Source organism: Clarias gariepinus, chromosome 13 (assembly GCF_024256425.1).
Source record: "Clarias gariepinus isolate MV-2021 ecotype Netherlands chromosome 13, CGAR_prim_01v2, whole genome shotgun sequence".
NCBI lineage: Eukaryota > Metazoa > Chordata > Actinopteri > Siluriformes > Clariidae > Clarias > Clarias gariepinus.
In genome coordinates this window covers 24,750,594-24,773,973 of record NC_071112.1, presented here as the reverse complement: position 1 = coordinate 24,773,973, position 23,380 = coordinate 24,750,594, and the positions used below count along the sequence as shown (strand labels likewise).

Here is a 23,380-nt window from a genome sequence, read left to right as displayed (position 1 = left end):
GTAGTAACCTGTTAATGTTGGCTTTAGAGTGTTACTGACCTGGACCACGCTGTCTCTGCTCGCATCGCCGTTATCAAAAACAATGTCACTTTCCGAGTCACTGTCGGACGGGCTGCCGAAAATGAAGAATCTGATCAAACTCAAAGCAGGACATCATTCTGACAAGCCTGCTGTTCTGATAGTTTTCAGCTGATTAGATGGTAGTGCCAATAAACAAGCAACTATTAGGCGGTATACTGGTGAGACTGCCATATCAAAGAGGCATTCATTTAGAAAGAGAACACTTTATTTAAAATGATGAGAGCCCATTTATAGCACCGCAAAGGTGATTTAATTTAGCAATTCATGAACACCAGTTCCTGTTATAATTTTCATCATACTCTTCTTATAACAACACTAGACTGAATTCTCACCAGCCCTCGATCTCTCGGAAGCATTTTATTTCTAGACTTATGGAAATCCCAGGACCAATGTCCTCCGGTTGGGATATTATCATGATGCCTAGGTGCCGATTCGATTTGCATAGCGATTTTATAAGTATCATGACTTTATTGCAATTTTATTTTTTAGTACAGGATGCTGGGCTGCAAACAATGTTTAAATAGTTTAGAACACACCACCAGCAGGACTATACAAGAAACTGACATGTCCAAGGAAGACATGTCACCTGTCAACAGAATCTGTCATTTCTAAAAATGTGCAGATGTGCAGCTAGTTCACATCTATGCCTCCTAATAAAGTTTCTGAGATGGTTTGATTAAATTCCTGAAATTCCCAAATGTCCTTTGAAGGTATGATCAAATTCCCAGGATTGGTTTAGTAGGAGTTGTGGATAGAAAACAGTGTGACACGATGAATAACTGACCCTGATGACACAGACAGACACAAGACGCCAGATAGTGATCCCTATGAGCCAACTGACTAGATCAAAGATTATTCCTCTTTTTAAGAAAAATACATGATTACATCTACCACATTAACACTTAATCTGATTGTTCTCTCTTGTCAGAATAAATCAGTTCTTTTTGTGAATGTTTCCCCCACAGTGCCGCAGCACGTTTCTGGGGGGGGGAATTTTGGTCAGTAAATTCAGTGAGAACAACTCCAGTTAGCTTACATTTCACACTCAGTAAAGCATTTATCCAATAACAGATGATACTAATTTATTGTAACCAATCATAATCAATAATGTGGGATTTAGCAGGGGAAAAAAAAAACGGGAAGCCTAACCTCAAAGTTGGAGAGAAAAAAGTACAGTACCAGTCAAAAGTTTGGACACAAGTTTGGATTTATTTTTCTACATTCTGGACAATACTGGAGAATTCAAAACTATAAAATAACACATATGGGATTAGGTAAGTGACAACAGCAGCAATCAGTTGTTATTTTAAGACATGAAGGTCAGCTGTTCTGGAATAGTTCTTGCAAGAACAGTATTGTCAAGTGCATTTGCAAAACCCGTCAAGCACCATGATGAAACTGGCTCTCATGATGACCATCTCAGGAAAGAAAGACCAAAACTTCCCTCTGCTGCAAAGGAGAAGTTCATTTAGCGTTACCAGCATTAAAAATCAGCTGAATCAGCTTAGAACTGCTATGAGTCCCGGATACATCTCAATATCAACTGTTCAAAGATGATTATTGCAATATTTTGGATGGATTGTTTTACATTGTAGACAGAAATAAAACTCAGGAGACCATGGAATTAGAAGTGTGTCCAGACTTTTGACTGGTAGGGCAACTTCAACAAGCTTCTTCACCAGTACACCCAGCTAACTACATCACTACAACCTACTGGACAAAAATGTAACCATAAAATCGTTGCTTTGAAAGCATTACTTGCAAGTGTCTTGCATAAGTCTTACACAACATTGCATTGGGTACGAATTGGGAAACTGCCTGACACTTTCTTATAAATGTGTCTTTTACCTTGTAATGTGGATGTACTATATCATTAAAAATGGTTGAAGGTAGATAAATAGACTAAATAATATTATTAAAGTTACACTTTAAATGCACATTTCTAAGTAAAAGTGTAAACAGTAAAAATCCCAACTATAACTCAAAATTGTGCATGTGATTCCTGAACACGGTGTAGTAACTTACAGGAAAGACGGACAGAACACATCTGCCTCATCTTCATCATCCTCATCGCTCGAGTCGGTGGTGTTGCACTTGGCACTAGAAGATCTCTCCAGAGACGTGCTCCACTCCACCGAACTGGCCAGCGCCGGCGGGGGTGCAGCGTCCTCGATGTTGTCGAGGAGGCCGAGCTCATTGTGACGAGATGGAGCAGCGGGTCGTGGCGGTCGCTCAGGGGTGCTTGCTGGCTCGGAGGTGTCGCTGCTGTCCGCCCCAGTGGACGGTGCCTCGTGTCTCTCAATCCACGCGTTATAGTAGCGCACAATGTTCTCATGATTCAGGCGTGAGAGCAGGGTCACCTCTCCTTTAATACGGCGGAACTGCTTACTGGCTGGGTTCACCTGGATCCGTTTGACCGCGTAGTAGCAGCCATCCAGCTTGTTTTGGACCTTAAGATGCACAGAAGACCATAACCACACAACCATTGAGAAATGAGAACAAAGGAATATTCATCATTGGATACCAAAGAAAAAGGGGTTTTCTGAAAAAGCCGTGACTTCAAAACACAGCTGAATTCATCACCTTGATTACTGCTCCAAAAGCACCTTTCCCCAGCAGCTGGAGCTCCTCGAACTCATTGAAGTAACGGGAGAACTGTTTCTGCACCACGGTACTGAACGGACTGCTGAGAAGGTGACTCCGCGGGATTACCGTGGACGCAAAATCCACATCCGTGTCTGACAAGAAAAGTGTGTCACAGAACAAAGATTGCACTTATTTAGGGTTGCTAAGATGTGTTCTATCCCTGAGTCTAAACTAAACTTTTTTTCTCTGAGCAGGAGAAAATTTATTTTTGATGCAAATCCATAATGTCAGTAGCAAGTGACATCTCATTCATAACGACAATATTAAAGCTACTAATCCAAGCAGAGATGTCTGAGGTGTTTTCACATATAGTCCTTTTTAAATGAACCAGACTCGGTGCTCTTAAGGTTTGTTCACACTTGGCATGTTTGGTTCGATTAAAACGAACACTGGAGCAGTTGTCCTGTTAGTGTGGATCAACTGAACAACCGTGAACGCTGCCATCCAAACCTTCGTGTGCATCAAGTAAGAGAATCTGCTTCCAAACGAACTCTTATGTGGTTCAATTGAAATATAAATGCACAACGGATGAAAGATAACCAATTTAAAGAAATCTAATCATCTGATAATGAGGACTGCACCTGAGAATTTTCACTGCTCAACTCCATATTTGTGACCTTCGATGTGGAAGAGGCAGCATTTGGATGAGCAGGAAGTAAAAAAAAAAGTCCTTGACTAAGAAAACTGTGTTTTGTCTTAATAAAAAGCATGATAACATTTACATTTCTCAGGGAGGCATTTTGATATTCAGGGATTTTTTATCTAAATGTTACTTCTAGAGTTACTTACATTCTTCTGCAAGACCACTCGGCAGGAAGCAGCCAAAAGACTAACAACTTATTGTATTTATAAACTTAATAAAAGATGAAAAATAAGATTAATAATATTTTATATTCAACCAAGTAATCTGATCGGATGAGGGACATTCAACGAGTCATTTGGGTCATGTAATTACAGCGGGGAAAACCACCCCAAGAACACCATACCAACAGTTAAGTTTGGGGATGGAAGCATCATGGTTTGGGACTGCTTTCCAGCAAGGGGTACTGGCAGACTTCATATTATTGAAGGCAGGATGAATGTAAAAATGTACCAGGACATTCTGGATAAAAAGAATCTGCTGCCATTTACCAGAAAGTTGAATAAAAAGTAGATGGAGATTTCAGCTAGACAATGATCCCAAAAACAAGGCCAAGGAAACAATGACGTGGTTTCAAAGAAAGAAAATCAAGTTGCTTGAACGGCTCAGTCAATCACCTGACCTAAATCACATAGAAAATCTATAAAGAGAACTGAGGCTTGAAGGCCCAAGAAACTTTCAAGATTTAAAGACCGTTTGTGTAGAAGAATGGGCCAGAATTCCTCCTGAGCAATGCAGACGACTGGTCTCTCCATACAAGAGACGTCCAGAAGTGTGTTCAATACTTATTCCCTTCCATTTCACTTTCTTTATTATGACTCAACTTGTATACTTAAATGTTCTGATTTCTTTGTATGAATTCAATATTTGGCTTGATGGCTACATCTGGGGAAAATTGTGTGTCAATAGCCCACTTAGAAATCCCCTTCCTGATAAAAATGCTGATGTATCAAATACTCATTTTCCCCACTGTATATGCAAAGCTAACTAGCTTCTAACACAAGACTAAATCATAAATTCCTCTGTGCAATTAGTAAAGCAAGACACTGTACACTATTCTAAACTGTTAAAGATCATCTGTACATTTATTTCTCTTGTATTTGAGTTATGGGTGTGCAGAGTCCAGAGAAGAGAGACGTACCTTCTGGGCTGGGCTCCTGGCATGGAGGAAGGCTCTTCGGTGAGGGTGGGCGCAGGAACGAGTGCTCTAGCAGCTGCTGAGTGTTCCAGCGGTCAGCATCATTGAGACACACACACCTGCAAAGCAAACCAAGTCAAACTCACACACCTGCAGTCATGCATACAAGTTTGTACGACACCAGGAAGGGCGTGAAAGAGTTCTCTGTCCCTCTGCAGTAACTCTTAGAACAGATGATGTATTTTAATTAAATGTTTTTCATCAAAGCACTAGGAGAGCAAGAAAAAATCTCTAAAGAGAGAGAGATAAATCAATGGCCTGGAAGTATGGGACGAACAGATTTTATGTCAGGGATATTTGTATTCATTGTAATATCCTGGACATGTATAGTCAAAATAAAACAAAATAAAATGGTTTTTTTTTTTTTTTTTTTTTTTAAACACATTAACTTCGGTATGCTGCTATATTAAAGTAAGGTGTATTCAGGTGTGAAACACCTTTATTCTGTAACAGAGTACAATGTTTTGCCACCTCAAATGCAAAAAACATAAATTAATTTTATTTTAAAGACGTTAGGCGATACATGAATTGCTACGATAAACAATCACGATACACAACTGAATCAATTTCTAACCGATCTCTAAAATCCTGCCAGCTGTTGTTTTACGCACATCTGGCAGGCTTTTTTTTTAAATAGCTGGAAAATGGTGTAAAATGGTGATGGAATCATCAGGTTTTGTTCACCGTGGTGGCTCAACATTTAAGGCTCCAAGTTACTAATGGAAAGTGAGGGGTTAAAACCACAGCGCTACCAAGCTGCTACTGTTGGGCTGCTGAACAAAGCGCTTAAGGACTCTTCTCCAAGGGACTGTATCATGAGTGACTCTAAGCTTTCACCTCTAATTTCCTAACACGCTTTCATAAACAACGAAAATCATTTTATTGTGCTATATATTGTAAATGTGCAAAAATAACGGTTTCTTCTATTTTTCTGTTTTGATTTGTCCAAACTCATTATGCTAGGGTGCATAAAAATTTGACTTAGGGAGAATGAAAAAAATATCATGTAAATGTACTGAATGTACTGTATTACCAGGTTATCACATCAGTACAGTTGTTCTTTGCTGATAGCACAGCCATAGACATCTGGGGCAGGGGTAGGTTGGTGATTAAAAAGTTGGACTATGGATCAGAAGGTCGAGGGTTCAAACCTCAGCACCACCAAGCTGCTGCTACTACTGGGCTCTTAAACAAGGCCCTTAACCCTCCTCAGCTGCTCAGATGTATAATAAGATAAATGTAAGTCGCTCTGGATAAGGATGCCAAATGATATATTTATAATATTCTACGACTAAAACTGTAAAACACATGACCTTGCATGACGTTAAAGGCAGTTTTTATTCAAAATATTAAAGCTTCCATTCCTTTGTTTCCTTTAATTTGTAGACTAAAATTACTCTAACTAACCAGTTCACCATACTTGTATATTCGTTTAAATAATTACCCAAATTACAGCATAGTCACTTAGTCACTCAACTAAAACCTGGACCTGGGCTGTGATATTAGAGCTTTTACTTGGCCGGTGGTTTAGGACATGAATTATGATTATTAAAAAATTAATGCAATCACTCAAAATTCAAACATGCAACCTGCAAATATATATTTATATAAAATGTGATCAAATTCAGTTCTGACACCATTAGTAAACATTTAAACGTGGTATTAATACAAGCTGACAGCTGAAGAAATATAACCTCTCTCTACTTGAATAAACTATTTACGACATGCTCTTTCTGTCATAAATGTCTTAATGTCATAAATCTTTTTTTCAGTGCAGCCACACCAGAAATAGCCAAACTCACTCAAAAACATCAAACTGTATTTTGCATTCTGTAAATGCCTTAAGAATGTATGTTGGATTTTGCCTTTACTGTGCCGCTGGAAACAGCCGAGAGCAGAATAAACAACCCCAGACAGACCAGTCCTTTATCAAAACCACCCCAGTCAGCATCACTAAAGCAAACACACCTGCACAGCAGCTCTGACTGGAGGACGATGACCACATCGGCAAACACACAATCACACACACTGCCACTCAGCATTAATCCATGCCATCTACCAGCAAAGCTAACACTGATGTAGCCAAAACCTAGGACATAAAAAGAACCACATTGTGGTTGAGTGGGGACTCTTTATTTACAGACCTACTGGTTATTGATCAAAGGCATGTCAACAAAGACTGGCGCAAAACTGGCACAAAACTAATATTAGTAACGGTCACATCACAATAAATACATACACTGCAAGGCCAAAAAAGTCACCACCTTAGAAGGATTAAATTGGTCTTCATTAAGTACCTTAACAATTAAGGAAATGTAAAAAAAACTAGAATTGGGTTAAACTGTTCTGAACCTTCAACATCATGGAAGAAATGTGGGCAGTACAAAAATCATAAATAGAGATCATTTCAACAGTAAGTAAGTATTCATGGTAAAAAAAAAAAAAAAACTGATAGTAGAAATCACAGCTACAATGGAGCAAAAACCTATGGAAAAAGGTCATGCGGTCGGAAAAGCTCAGAATGAGCCTATTTCAAAATGATGAGTGCATCAGGGTAAGAAGAGAGGCACAAAAAGTAATGTAACCATCATTGGTCCCCATCCTACAAGTTCTCACTTTGTGCCCTGTAAGTTTACAGGCAACCAAAACTAGGAGTGGCCAGTAACTAAGCCCACTTGCTCAGAGAACTAGTTGTTTTGTTTTCCTCAATTTTCCAAAAATAAAAAAAATGTTAATTAAGTTCAATAAAACTGAATAGTCGAATAAGAAGAATACAAATTATGTCTGTAGCACTGTAAGCAGCTACTAATGGTCAGCTACTAAATGTCAATCTGAACCCAAAAGCTTTTAGGTGCATAGCATTTCTGAAAGTTTTTGATAAACTTACTTCTTGAGGAAATCCTGAAGATCAGCAGGTAGGCTGGGGGGTACGGTAACAGGATACTCCTTGACCTCGCGTCCCTGAGAGAGTGCCATGAGAAGCAGCCCGAGACTCCATATGTCCCCTTTCTTGCCGGTGCGTGTGGGCAGCGTGTCCTCGCAAAAGCGCACGTGAGCCTGCTCGAAAATATCCTCCTTGCACATGTCCCCTAACCGTTTAGCCAGGCTGTAATCAGCCAGTCTCACATTGCCCTGGGCATCTAGAAGCACGGAGGAGGCGGACAGCTGCTTGTGCACCACCGAGTTGGTGTGGAGGTAGTCGAGTGCAGCGAGAAGCTGAGCGGCGTACTGCCTCAGCTGATCAGGGGGCAGCGGCGTTTCTGCAGAGAGACTCTGAGCCAAGCTGCTTCCAGGCACGTGCTCGGCCAAAAGGTGCACCACCAGGCAGTCCTCACGCTCGCTGTAGCTCATGGCCTGGTAGTGCACCAGGTTGGGGTGGTCCAGCTTCATCAGGGAGTTTAGCTCGCTCTCTGCTCCATGGATCTGCAGAGAAGGAGCAAGCAGGTGACTGACTGTCTTTCTTATATAAGAATTAGTGGCGCAGCCGTCTCTGGATCATCGAGCCACATGGATTTGTGTAAACTGACAGCAACACCCTGGATAAAACACTAGCTCCAGGACTTAAGGCATCAGGTCTGAAGATGTGGGGTTTTCAGTGCCATTATCAGATTTTTTAGTTTATGTTCTGTCTGGTCTAATTTCAGAAATAAAACCCTGGCTCAGATCATAGAAAGGAAGAACACAAAGTCAACACACATATTGCCGGCTGACTCCATTAAGGTAGTTGAACGTGGTCACATGAATAGCCAGTGTGAAGCGCAAATGGAACCACAATTCAAGTGTCTTATTTACCGCTATAAACAAATCACTCATTTTTTATCATTAAGAGCTAGCTGGTCTCTGTTTAGTCTCTGTAAACATGGAATTCTATATAAATGCTCATTTACATTCGTCCAATTATCTCGTCAGCCAATTGTTACATCAGTGTAATGTAAAAAAATAATAATAATAAAAATCAGGCAGGTATACACCAAAGGTTCTGTTAACGTTCAGAATTAAAAACAAGGATGATCTTGACACTTTGCGACATGGATGTTTGTAATATGAAACACAGGTGGTCTCTTCGCCAGTCGAGTTACTAATTTCCACAGACGAAGGGACAGCGGTTCTACTTCCGGTTCAACCAAAGAAATAGCTCAAGTGTATGGTACAAAAAAACAGACACTGCAGTGCAACAGATACCAATATTTACAACTATATACCATTTTTCAGTGTGTAAGTGAACATATAAAATGTCTCATGTCCGGTATATTGTACGTGTGCATGTGTGGGGCTGTGAGAGGAATGAGTCGGCCTAATTGGTTTCAATCAATCAGTCCGAAAGCATGATGGTACGAAATAACGGCCCTGTAAAGCTGTCCTGATGGAGAAAAATCGTAATTTAGAAAAATATTATGGTTTTTGGCCACATGATGGCAGTGTGGGGAAACGGGACAGATGTAGTCAAGTGGATTGGCATGCTTTATATTGTATACTTGTGTCTTATAAAGGCATATAAGAGACACTTTATCTGATCTAAGAACAAATCAAACTTACGATTGTGCTCCTGGAACGAAACTTGTTCGTAAATCGGGGACGACCTGTATTCAAGACAGTGTACATGTACTTTCTTTGTTTTAAATATATATAATAATTTTAGAGTCTTGTGTTTGTCTAATTTTACATAAAAAAAACATCCCTGATTTTCAAAGTGACCTTAGACATTTGCATCCCAATAGACTTACTTACTGCATTATTGCTATAATAAATGAGAAGCCAATCATCAGGTAAGAAAAATTCAGAGGCTATTTATTATCTAGGCAGGACTTCCACTTTCATTAAGCCCGGAAACACATTAAAGCAATACGAGAAGCTCCTCTTGGACACAGTGATTGATTAAAACTAAACTCCTGCATTACTGTAATAATATAAGGGGTGTTCAAGTTAAACCAAAACTTTTGATTATGCAGAATAACAGAACACAGGTATAAGAGTAAAAACTGCCTTTATTTCTCTATATAATCCCCTGCTAAACTAATGCACTTATTCCACTGTTTCACTGGTGTTTGGACGGTTTTCTCAGTACGCTGGAGCCATGATCGGACTACCTGCTTCACGTCTAAAATCTGGCCTTCCAGGAACTAGTCTCTCAGGACACCATGTCCTCTGTACAGTCCTGATCCTGTTCTGATCCATTTCCACAAGTTCCGGAGAGACCAGCATTTCAGAGAAGGAGGCAGTCTGGTCATGGCTCGGGTGAACTGAGAAAAGTTTCTACCTTAATGGTATCCAAGCACTAGTGAAATGCTGGGATAAATGCGTTAAGGTAGCAGAGGATTATATATCATAACTGTGTTCTGTTATTCTGCACAATCAGAAGTCCTAGTTTTACACCTCTCATATCTGATCTACATAAGCTCTTTCAGTCCACAGCGCTGGGGACTGTGTTTTGCTTACTGTTTATCTCCTAATTGATGCTAAATGTTATTCTGTGTATGACCCCCTTCCTACATTCCTGACCACGCTTAGACTTTCCCCTCTTGATGATTGCTTGGTTATGTTCACCTTTTCCGTGTATGACCTTTATGCTTGTTTTGACTACGCTTTTGTGTGCGCCCCTCTTTGTTTTGTTGGTGGGCAGCACGGTGGTGTAGTGGTGTAGTGGTGTAGCACTGTCGCCTTGCACCTCCAGGGTGCAGGTTCGATTCCCGTCTCTGTGCGCATGGAGTTTGCATGTTCTTCCTGTGCTTGATGAGTTTCCTCCGGGTACTCTGGTTTCCTCCCACAATCCAAAGATATGCAGGTTAGGCTAATTAGCGTTTCCAAATTGTCCACAGTGTGTGAACGAGTGTGTGCATGTGTGTGTGTGCCCTGCAATGGATTGGCACTCTGTCCAGGGTGTGCCTGGAATAGGCTCCAGGTCCCCGCGACCCTGAATACAGGTGTAGACGATGAGTGAGTGAGTGAGAGTGTTTTGTTGGTTTGGATTATAAATACTTTTTATATATATTCGTTATTGTTAATTCTTCATTAAGTGGCTTAGTAAGGAGTTTACGCCATTTTTGTTTATACCTGGTTTTCTCCTGGTTTATGGTTATTAAGGAAGTAAGGGAAGTATATTGTATTTCTGTGGGGTTAGGTACTTCCACTTCGGTATTGGTTAGGGGGAATTTTTGTTTATTATTTTGGCCCTGTCGGCCCCTGAAGCTCACTGCCACTTTGGGGATTTGCTTGTTCAAAAGGCACTTTTGGTCTCACCCTCATGATTACTTTTCACCATTTTCACATTGTTTCTTTTCTGTTACGGCCCAACCTTATGTTATTATAAATAACGAATAAATAAATAAATAACCTACCTGTTTTTTACATTTTTCGATTTTTTCCTTTTCCTGGGTGGTGAAGAATTTCCCAATCTTCTTGTTCCAGCGAAGGATCCATTCATACACAACAGCAAACTCGCCCGATGTTGCATTAAGGGCATAATACACACTCCGGCCCAGCCTTTTACTTTCACCTTAAACACACACACACTTATATAAAGACCAATCAGTATGGCTGAATTAAGCTACCTGTCCATAATGATTCAGCACGCAGGTTCTCAACTTTATTTAAACTTTAAACTCGATTTATCTGATCTGTAATAGTACTTAACTAAAGATGCACAACTCGATTGGCCAGTGATCACAACCAGAAGATTTTCAGCCTGATCTGCACCGACCAGTCATCTACTGTCCTATAGCTGGAGCAATTTTTTGTTACTTTGATATTCGTTTGAGTGACAGATAGTCCTGTACCCTTGTACTAAAAGAAGCTGTGTACTTTTAAAGCAAACATTACTTAACAGTCTATTTTTAATAATGACCATAGATTGTATGATTGTTATTATTATGTTTTGTTTTTACATTTTATGAGCCTTTAATTGATTTGAAGTTAAGCCCTGTGGTGCTACTTCAAAAATGCTGGCATGCTTCTCATAACCTAAACAGCACATCTGTGACATTTCTGTTTGTAAGCCAGTGTAGCAGCACACATTCCAAACTGCTAGACCGTGTAGCCGAATATAACAGTTACAGGTATTTGCATATAACTTTTTCTCTGAATTCCTTTTACTAGGAATCAAAGCTACTATGCTTTTGCTAGGACCTATTTAGGGAGACACAAGGTTCAATGGGACCGGCACTTCTTCCAGTGGCTGGGTAGTATGGGATGTGGCAACTCACCAACAGAGGGGCTCGAACACAGATCCTCAGATCCCCAAGCCATCAAATTAGCAGCCTGAGCTGCCACTCCCCCTTAAAATAGGGTCAAGTTGAGATGCAATAATTTAGAGAGAAAGCTTACCAACACATTTTCCTCTGTGTACCAGGATCTCGCCCATGGCGCTACTGCTGAACTGGAGGACTTCATGAGGACTTGGATTATCATCGCTGTATGTGTCTCGCCTTATCAGAAAAAATCCATCAAGTGCATTTAGAGAGAAAGAGAAATACTGAAATTATTTGAAAAAAATTGACAACCATTAAAAACAAACAGTGCACATTCCCACACCTGTGTCTGCTGCTCGAAGTCGTGCGACGTCTATTTAAAGCTGCTTTTCGGTTCTCCGCTGTCTCGGTGGGAGGTACAGGAGAACTGGCGCTGCCCGAGGTTGGGCTTCCTGCCGTTGGCTGAGAGACACTTTCCAAACGCTCCTACAGGAGAAATAACTAGACGCATCAGCTTCATATTCCAGAGGTGGATAAAGCAGTAGCGCAGGTTTTCATGCCTACTAATGTCTCTTCATAGTTACCAACCAACCAGGGAAATTAAGCCAACCAAACAAATGTTTTGATTCGGCCTGCAGGACTTAACACTTTAAGTCAGGGTTTAAACACAGTGAGAGCGAATACTCAAATCTCAATTCAAGTACAATGCAGGAACAGAACCCCAAATCTTACAGCAGGAGCTTTCATCATTAATGAAATACTGGGAAAGTAGATAATTACATTCGCATTTATAACTTTATAAGTGCACCTGTTGTATTCAATCTGAGGCGTGTTCAAGTCAAACTGGGACTTCTGAAGCAAAATTACAGTTCCTCATGAATGAAGGCATAAAACTGATTGGCATTTACAAAAGACTTCAAGCATAGTACAGTGATGAGACTCTAAGCCGCCGTAAAACATTCGAGTGATGCAAACACTAAAAAGAAAATTCATGTCCATAAATGACAATCCTGGCTGAGGTTTGTTTGTTTGCATTAGGATTTATTGCCATATCAGCTTCCCAGGCTATTTCATGGCAGATACATATCAAACATTAAACTGATTATTATTTTATTGTATGGCCTATACGGCACTCTGTATATACGACCTGGTCGTGTCTTGATTCGAAGGGGTGAAAGCATCTTTTCCCCACCACTGGGTTTATTTAGAATAATTCACCAACACCACTTGCACATTACATGATCTCGCCTGCGCAGGGTTTGGGCCGATTAAGGAGCTCTTGGGAGGCCAAGACTTCAGAAAACTTTCTATCTTGATGGTATCCAAGCATCCATTGAAACACTGGGATGAAGGGAGTTTTCCCCCCTCATAACTGTGTTACTCTGCATTAAAAGTCCCAGTTTGACTTAGACGCCCAACAGACCGAATTCAACAAGGGGACTTATTTTAAACATGTCTTATTCCAAGCATCGAGATAAATGCTAATGTAATTCTCTAGACACATAAGTACAACCAACACTGTAAAATAACTTTAAATTTTTCTTTGAAAAAATATAATTTTCAAGCTTTATCAAAGGAAAAAAATCTATTACAATACATGAAAAATATACTGTAGCATAATTTATCACAGTATCAATAGTGTAGTGTAAAAATACCCACAAGTTGCAACATCAAACCTACATGCTGTTTATACTCTCAACATTAGAGTGGAACCTCGGATTGTGAGTAATGGCGCAGGACGAGCAAAGATTTTTAATACATTTTTATTTGATTAACTAACAAGTCTTGACAAGTCATGGTTTACAAGTACCGAGTATCATGCATCACGCCTGTGCTTCTTGTTTTGATGCCAAGTGTCACATGATTACAACTGAGTCAACGTTTTTTTTCTCTCTCCTGCGCTGCGGAATTGTGGGTAATCGTCTCCCCTTACTGGTTTAATCAACAGCCGTGCAGGTGTGTACTGTTTACTACTGTATAACACTGTGACCACGTGTGTACGTGTTAAACATTTTATTTTGTGTCTGCACACGCACATGCACAGAAACACTGCTCTGGTGCGATTCTTTTTAAATGTAAAGTCCAGGTTCATTTGTTTGTTTTTTTACTTTACAGCAGTAATTTCGTTGTAATTAAGTGTCATTAGCGATAGTTTCTTGCAAATTTTCCCGACAAAAAAACTCTTACGTTAATGTGTGTGTGAGTGGTTGTGTTAAATTTAAATTAAGGAGAGGAGAAAGGTTTTCTGTGTAAGATAAGAAGGGGAAGGCTGATTCCTGCTCTTACTTCACACACACACACACACACACACACACACACACACACACACAATCTCTTGAGATTTATTTTTAAAGGTAACATGCAGGTTAATTTGTTTCATTTTCACTTTATATATTGTATTAATTATTTTTATGTATTTATTTTTTTTGTGCTGTGGAACGAATAATTTGAGTTTTCATTATTTCTTATGGGAAATTCGCTGTGATTTACGAGTGTTTTGGAATACGAATTCCAGAACAAATTATGCTCATAATCCAAGGCTCCACTGTATTGTGGTCTTTGTCTGTCATGGTATTAAGTCATATCTGCTCCCCAGCTGCTTAATTAGGAAGACCTGTGCACCTTTTCATGCAATCAGCAGCAATGCATACAAATCATGCAAATATAGATCTTTCGTTAATGTTCACATCAAACACCCACATTTGCTCACACATGCAAATGATCCAATTAGCTAATCATGTGGCAGCAGTGCATGGCATAAAATAATGCAGATATCCTGTAGGTCGAGAGCTTCACTTAATGTTCACATCAAATGTCAAAAAATTGTGATCTTAGTGACTTTGACAGTGTTAATGCCACATGCACTGGTTTAAGTATTTTACAAACTGCTGATCTCCTGTAATTTTCACACAGAGGAGTTAACACAGAATAATAATAATGATGATGATAATAATAATGATAATAATAATAATTCCAGAGAACGGAAGGAAGAGCATGCGGGTGGAAAAGCTGTTGATGAAAGGGGTCAGATGAGAACATCCAGACTGGTTTGAAGACTATGGTAGCTCAGTTACATAATTAATAAGTTACTGAGAGTTATATTTTAGACACGCTGGTAGGTGAAGGTCTTGACCTGAATCTGCATTATTTTACTCACTGCACGGCTGCAACATAACAGGCCGATTGGATAATTTGTACAAATGAGCATATGTGGATGTGTGAGTGTACGGAGTAAATAGTAAATGTGTTCAGCCTCTTTTGCTAAGATCACGCTAAAGGTGATATATCATAAAGATTATGTATCTTACCAACTTGGCCAACTCTTTTTTCCTCTTCTCCTCTCGCTTCTCATCTTCTCGTCGCTGGATTTCTGCAAGTATCTCATTTTGCTGTCGGGATATTATAAAATAGTTAGCAGATGGTAGATTTCTAACCAAAAACAATTGTTTTCCCTCATCAGAACTTGGCTAACATCTCTGTTGCACAGCGACCATACAAAACACATTAGAAATCAGCGAGTGGTGCACCACTGCCACTGGCATTTATTTGTCCTTAAATAAAAACAGGATACTTGCAGTAAACACATGCATCATTAAGATTTAATAAACTGCAATGCAAGTTTAAATGCAGTGTACCATCTGTTCTTCTTGTTTGCGACGCTGATCAATCCTTTGCTGCTCCTCGAGGGCCAGACGTTCCTGCTGCCGCCGGTGATTCTTCAGCATCTCTTCGTGGAAGGAGCTAGACGGTGGAACATTGTGTTCTGTAAGGAAGCCCTGCACAAAGTCTGCTAGCTCATAGATCATCACCTGTAGCAAGAAGGCCGGGGAAAGACAGAACCGGGTTTGTTTCCAGCGTGTATTGATACAGTAATTTGGCTAAACATGGACATTTACTGTATAAAAAAAAACATGTGATTACATAGACCATTTTTTATACTGAGATTATTAAACCGGCATCTTCACTTTCTAATACTGTATGATCTCTATAAATATAGCCCAAGTAATGCAAAAGTACAACATGCATTCAACTGAAACAGACACTGTGCAGAATAACAACACTGCGTAAGTAAAATCTCCCTTTATTTCTCTATATAATCCCCTGCTACACTAATGCACTTATCCCAGTGCATCACTTATGCTTGGCCAACGATCATGGGAGAAAGTTTTCCCAGTCCGCGAGAGCCATGATCGGACTGCCTGCTACATATCTAAAATGCTAGCCTCCCAGGGCTATTAAAATTGGATAATGTCAAAAAACAGCTTTACAATATAAAAATATTTAAATTCTGGATACAAATTTTAAACTTATTGAATTAAGGAAAAACTGTGCAACAGTCCCATACTCATCAGGATGACACAGGATAGGTTTGCCTTAATGCCATCATGCACTTTGTAGACGATGCTAGCAGAGAGAGCACCATCAAACAAAGTGCGCTTAAACATGGTGCAATGCAAGCAGGCGTTGCTACATAGTTTAGTGTTGCCAGTTTAGTATCACATTGAATTTCAAATGTGATAAATGCCTTCTGGACCTTTGGTTGATTGCATAATGCCCCAAGTAACCTTTCTCCAAATATGCTTGCGAAATGATAAGCAGCGAGTTCATCAGTTTACATTATTTTATTATTATTATTATTATTATTATCATCCTTAGGTATCACACTAAGGCATCAGACGAACAGCAAGCACGCTCATCAAAAGCAATATAACTACAGCACACCCTTCAACACAAGCACCAGTCTGATTTTACATATATATGGACACGAAGATCTGACTGCTTCACGTCCCACAACAGCCCTTTTTAAAGTTGACGAGTTCATCAGAGACTTGTTGCATTTTAATGGCAGATCAGAACAGTCATCCTCTTCTGCAAATCTACCTGATCATTTCCTTGAAAAAAATTTTATTACAGGGGAAGCACACAATCCTTGTTTCTGTCAATTTCAGTTCAAACTCTTTTGGCCAGGTTGGTTTTTCTGCGATTTCACCTTCATCTTTACAAGTTATCAATGCACAAGTTTTAGTTATTCTAGACTGTTTAATTTATACTAGACTGGTGTGCTCATGAGATCACTTACAAATCCTAAGCATTAGCATTTTAAGCATACACAATTTCAAAAGCACTAAAAAACATATTGAGTTGGGTAAAACTCAATAAAATATTTTTTTCTGATAACGCAATTAATATAACGCGTTACATTTAAAATGCATGTAATTTGATTAAAGTTACTAATGTCAAAAACATTACGTTACTAGCATTACGAATATCGTGCTTAAAAATTAATCAAAATGCATTTAAAAATCACGTTTTGCATGGCAGCATCAGTTAGCAAGCATGTGCTTTAATCAGTCGTATGAGAGCTTTTAGATTTTGTAACGGGTTGGACACTTGGACACGAGGCGAGGTCTTAGGGGATAAGGGGTAAGTTTATTTAGAAAAAACGGGGAAGGAGAAGGGTTAAAGGAGAGAGGAAGGAGAAAAACTGAGAATTTTTAACGCGGAGAAAGCCCGAGATCTATTAACATACTGTAAATTATCACCAGCCGGCCCTGGTGTGAGCGAGGAGCGACAACAGGTTGTTCAAGGTCTGGTCCACAGATGTTTTCAAATTAATTTGAAAGTAACGTAATTAGTAGTCTGATTACTTTTTACATGTAAAAATCAGTAATGTAATCAAACTACAATTTTAAAGTACTAATTAGTAAAGTGTAGTAAATAACTTTTTTTGAGTGACTTCCCCAACACAGTAACCGCCTCGTCCTAAGTCTGTATAATTGCACTTCATTGGCTAACTGGCTCATCAGAAGTTATAAAACTACTTTAGCTATCACTTTTCATTCTAGTTAATTACATTTACAGGAGACAAAGACAACACCCCTGTGTGAGTATAGAGAAGCTTTCGCTTGTCCATTCTGTCAGTTCTGTGCAAAACTTATATTCACCTCTTTTTTTTTTTAAATACAAACTTCACTAAAAAGTCAATACACAAAACACTGATTTACACAAGATGTTCAGTAAAACTAAGCAGCTAATTCCCTTATAAAACTGGATAAATTCCACCCGAGACTATATTTTAAGTAAAGGCTTGTCATACCAAGTACTGACTTTGTTTCATTAATTACTGTTTTTATAGTATTCTTTTGTATGTAGACACTTTAAGACACCCTCGCTCTACAGCAGTTATGTGCATAACTTTTGCACAGTTCTCTATGTTGACATCAAAGACCAGACACAACTTTGCCCTATTTCTTAGTATTAACTCTGCACACACACCGACTCATGATCATTTTCCTCACACAGTTTTTCTCTCTGGGTCGCACCTTGTTAACTGACTCACCTCTCCACATCGTTCCAACGCCAGTTTGGCCAGCTGATTTTGCAGGTTTTGAAGATTGTCATTTGAGAGACCTTTGGCATTCTTTAGTTCAAGTTCTGGAGGCCTGGTACACAAGAGACACTTAGTGTTAAACCAACAAAATCAACCTGCACTCTTTTTTAACTAGTTTATAACTAGTGTGCCTCTAACAATGTGTAACTGCTAGGCGTGAAATAAACATGAAACCAGTTTCTGAAAAATACAGATGGGTATCTAACATTGTGATTATTTAACGAGTATTGCAATTGCGCTTTAAACTACAATACGTAACAATCAAATGTACCATGTAGTATTTAATTTTTTTCTACCCTGACAGACATTACATCTCGTCTCTGAAGTCATTCCTGATTACATTATGTGTGATTTAGGCTCGTGCAAAAACATGAGCAGAAATATTATAGCAGCAATCTTATTTCTAGAGAAATTACATTTTAAAAGGTCAAAAAGTCTCCATTCCATAGCTACTGAATATTTTCTTTTTTTGTAGAATTTTGTCATTTGACATGTTTATGATACAATTTCACTAAATTTTGGGGGCTGTAACATAAGTAAATAACCTAGGTAATTTAAATTGCACATGTTGGTAGAGTAACTTTTCCTCTATACAAAAGGTCATACTTAATATCATACCGTAAGTGATGCATTCGCACCATCGATGAACCCAACTCTCGATTCCTCTTTGAAAAGCCCCTTTGTCACAGTTGACAGTCTTAGACTGCGTGGTTTGTTTTCTGCTTTTTTTTTTACTTTTTTTATCCAGCTGTGCACATTGCTCGTCAATTGTGACATCTCTGTAAACATTTTGTAACGCAGTGCGAGCCCGTCAACTGTGACAGAGGAGACATACAAAGAGGAGTCTGGAGTTGGGTTCGACGATGGTGCAAATGTGATGGCCCTTGCTAAGTTATCTATCAACTATGTGCAATCTGAACAAAATGCGTCAGGTAATGACATCATTGGTACAGGCTTAGTGCTATGCAATCTAAAATAACTTACAGAATTATTTTACAATGTGTGATTTTTGTCTGCGACAGCAAACTGAGACCGCAACCACTAATGTAAAGACAACCTTTAACTTTATAAAAAGACAAGCCTTCTATGAGAAGCAGTGGCAGAGATGGGTGCATGCAAACTTACGCATCAGGATACGTCTGTGGACATTTGATCTGCAAGTCCACGGTCACGTAACACTCTTGTCCATGGTTCAGACCATTGGGGCGGAGGCAAAGATAGACTTCTGGTGGACGCTTAATCTGAATTTGTGTAAAGTGTAAACAAATATAATTTTATTATTCATAATTATTAATAACTATTAATAATATTTCATTATATGGTACATTTTGGCAGAAAAATCTCAAGAAAGCTTCCTTGTCCTTTAAAGCCAAGTTCAGTCTTTCTCAAAAACAACATTCCCTGACCAGTGACTACTACTGAGCGGAAACGCATCAAGAAAGGAAGGGTGTGAGGAAGTATCGGATAGAGCAGACAAAAGGTTCAAGACACAAAACAAGTCAAGACAAGATCACGGAAAGATAAATTAGACGTGTTAAGAAAGGCTGGTCTGGAAAATCAACATTAAGATGCCGGTAAGATGAAGAATAAAACCTACAGTTGGGTTCCAACAGGTGTTAAACAACAGAGAAGATCAAGATCAATCACCCATTAGGTCGCTTATGTAATTTATTGCGAGTGCTAATTATATACACCATAAGCATGTTTCCTGGTAAATAAATATTCAAATCAGGTGATAAAAGTACTGGATGGAAAATCAAACTGACTGCATTTGACATTTGTACAGGAAGTCTAAAACTGGATCCAGGAAATTAAAAAACACTGGTGCACACCCAGATCCTCCTACATTTCAGTTTCTCCTGACTAGCCAGCCCTTGCTAAGTTAAAGGGCATAGAACAATCAAATGTACAGAGAATGAGATTACTCCAGAACCAGGAAGTACTACGCGTATGGCTCTGGGTGATGGAGCCAGACTGACTTTCCTCCTGCTACTCCAAGCTGGTTAGTCACGTGACTCTACGTCATCACTAAGCTACTCAGCTGCACCTTCCACGGATGTTCAGTCCGGATGTCCTTAAAGTCGTCCCCGAATATGGACGCGAGGGCTTCCAGCTCATTTTCCTGCTGCACGACATAGTCTTCATTTCCATCCGGAGAGTTAGGAAGAGAACCGCTCATTATTCTGTTGCATTGAACACATATCTCGCTCACGTCACTTTCAAAACAAACTGGCGGAAACAAACTTCTCACACTAACATATTAACCGGGACTCAAATAAATACGCGAATATGTGCAAAAGCATAACGGCTATAAACTTTAAATTATTCATATAAAGAAACGTTGCGCAGTAAAAAATACAACTTGCAAGCTGGCGCGTGGAAATCGTCATGCCTCCTCTGTCGCAGGCATGACGTCACAGGCTAAACGGTATTTTTTTTCCGCATCTGGTTTTCACACAGATCCCGCCCTCTGATTTCTGATTGGCTATTTGTAGATATTAACACACGGTCCGCCAATTGAATGCTGTCCAAAAATGGGGATTCTTAAAGGAGTATGACTTATTAACCAATAGCATGTGTGAGTGAGGGACCGCGCTTGGCCAATCCTAAGGCAGGAAGTGAGACGTGTCAGCGTGGAGATGGCTGTGTTGCCAGGTTTGTATTTTTCACATCATGCTAAGTTTGCAGTTAATTTTATTGCCTCTGCTGTGATTTCTGAAGTACACACACACACACACACACACACAATATAGGACGTTAAAATATTATAGTGCAATAAATAAATCGCGTAAACCAACATGGATGTAATATAAAACATCAATATTTATTTATATATATATAAGGGATGAGAATTTGATATGTTTGTTATATTTTATTACAATTTTAAACAACTTTTCCAAATAATTCTCTCCTCACAGAATAATGTGCTGACTGTCAATGTGGAAATATTTAAAGCACACCTCATTTAAATTACCCGAAGTGGGTTAAGTTTCCTTCAACAACCTGGATGGATAGTGCTGAGCTGTCAACGTTGTGGAAAGAATCATGAATGGAGATCACTTACAGACAAGGGTCATGGTCATGAGCAGAATGACCCTATTCCAAACCGATGGGCATGACAGGGTAACAAGAGAAGTCTATGAAGCCATGCATTATGCTTTGTGGCCACTGTACAAGCCTCTGGAGTCAGTGTTATGACACCAAATTGTGTGCTGTAATCATTATGTGTGTTGTGCTGCCCACTTTAGTGTTCCTTGCTCTATCACACAACTACAATTTAGTTCATCTACAGCGGTTAGGGAACTGATTAGTTAAATCAGTTGTGTTGGGAGCTGGGAAAACCTGTGTTTCAAAGTGACAAAGAATATTATACTAACATAAAATAAAAGGCAGAAAAACAGTGATAACAATTAGTTTTTTTTATTTGTATTAGGAGAAGACATGTTGTATTTGACTTGTATTTCACAATCATATTACAAACAAAATTAACATAATTTTGTTAATTCCTTCATTGAGTTCAGAGTTTTCTCACGTGTAATTGTGAGATCCAGTGACAACTTGATTTTTTACGACCAGTGACAAGCTGAGTAGCTAAGCATCAAGTAACTAACACCTTGTTCGGCTATATTTGTAGTTTAGTAAATAATTGTAACTCAAGTATTTATTACTACTCGGGCTACACTAGGGTTATTTTACCACATATAAATATCCCAGTTGTAGATGTGTTACAGATTAAACCCATGGTGTAGTGTGTCTGTCCCTGGTATACACACACAATTTATTTACCATCTGTTATTTTCTTGCAAAGGTCTGTGACATACTGTAGATATCAATCCATTACTTGTTGTAATGTCTCTCTCTCATAGTCTAGAATATCTGTTTGATATCTGTTATAGCCTATAATATTTATTCTATTTGTTCCATATGTTTGCTTACAAATCATATATTCTATACACTCACTCACTCATCGTCTATACCGCTTTACCTTGTATTCAGGGTCGCGGGGGGCCTGGAGCCAGGAGACACGGCGGGTACACTCAGGATGAGGTGCCAATCCATTACAGGGCACACACACATATATACACGCATATTCACACTCTACAATTTGGGAACTCCGGCTAGGAAGGGAAAGGGACTGTGGGAGGAAACTAGAGTACCCAAAGGAAACCCACAAAGCAAGGGGAGAATATGCAAACTTCCTGCACACAGACCCAAGCCAGGAATCAAACCCAGACCCTGGAGATGCAAGGCGACAGTGCTAATCACTACGCCACCGTGTTGTTGTCAATACTACTACTACTACTACTAATAATAATGATAATAAATCTACATTGTATATAGTGCAACATGGCATTGTCTCCATGCACAGCTCAAATATTATTTTTCATCCAACACAACCAGCACAGGCCTCATCATGGCTGGAGATTGAACAGCCTACAGACCTGATTCTACAGGTCAGAATGTTATCAGAGTAGTCATAAGCAACCTCTGCCCCAACATAACAAAACTAAGCAGATCATCAAGGACACCAGGAGCCTACAGGAGGATGGCCACACCACTAATGCATCGATGGGGTTGCTTCTGTCGAAAGAGTTGCAAATATTAAGTTCTTCAGTGCGCGCCTCAGCGACAACCTGACCTCTTCCATTCCCACAAAGTGTGTGGTGAAATCTGCGTACCAGTGGTTCTACTTCCTTTGGATCCGCCATCCCTGCCCCCCGAACCAAAAATAAATAAATAAATAAATAAATAAATAAAAGCCCGACCAGCTTTTACAGATGCACCATAGAGAGCATCCTGACTGGGTGCATAACGGTCTAGTTTGGCAGCTGCTCCCTCCAAAGACCCTCCAAAGGGTCGTGAGAACAGCTGAACTCATTATTGGCAACAAACACCCAGCCTTAAAGGACATCTGTCATGCACAAAGCCTTAGGAAGTCTCCCAAAATCAGCACAGCACACGATCACCCAGTACCCGGACTGTTCACCAGACTGCCGTCGGGCAGTCGGTACTGCATCATCTAATCCAGAATGAGCAGGGTGAAGTTTCTACCTTCAGGCCATCAGAAACCCTGAATAAACTGTAATCCAATCATAAGTCATTCCTTCTTCTAGGAGGCTTACACTCTACTACCTCCCACACACTGGTCACCTTACAGACAGCTCAAGGACACTCACAGATGTTTTCTTCACATGTTGCTGTCACTTTGAGTCGCGTTCCTCTACATCTAGGGGCACCAT

The 23,380-nt window shown here is 39.5% G+C and overlaps 1 protein-coding gene across 1 annotated transcript in view; it reads right to left on the bottom strand.

Moving 5' to 3' along the window:
• eif2ak4 (eukaryotic translation initiation factor 2 alpha kinase 4) overlaps positions 1 to 20,540 on the bottom strand; it is a 66,578-nt gene extending 46,038 nt beyond the window's left edge. Inside the window, exons 1-13 of the mRNA XM_053509339.1 lie at positions 20,188 to 20,540; positions 19,266 to 19,381; positions 18,090 to 18,192; positions 15,385 to 15,558; positions 15,058 to 15,138; positions 12,093 to 12,235; positions 11,886 to 11,986; positions 10,901 to 11,058; positions 7,453 to 7,988; positions 4,509 to 4,624; positions 2,665 to 2,819; positions 2,107 to 2,531; positions 40 to 112 (exon numbers count right to left, since the gene is read on the bottom strand). Of these exons, the coding sequence (XP_053365314.1) occupies positions 40 to 112; positions 2,107 to 2,531; positions 2,665 to 2,819; positions 4,509 to 4,624; positions 7,453 to 7,988; positions 10,901 to 11,058; positions 11,886 to 11,986; positions 12,093 to 12,235; positions 15,058 to 15,138; positions 15,385 to 15,558; positions 18,090 to 18,192; positions 19,266 to 19,381; positions 20,188 to 20,319 (2,313 nt within the window). The 5' untranslated portion in view covers positions 20,320 to 20,540. The remainder of the gene's footprint in view (positions 1 to 39; positions 113 to 2,106; positions 2,532 to 2,664; positions 2,820 to 4,508; positions 4,625 to 7,452; positions 7,989 to 10,900; positions 11,059 to 11,885; positions 11,987 to 12,092; positions 12,236 to 15,057; positions 15,139 to 15,384; positions 15,559 to 18,089; positions 18,193 to 19,265; positions 19,382 to 20,187) is intronic.
• Positions 20,541 to 23,380: the final 2,840 nt, after the last annotated feature.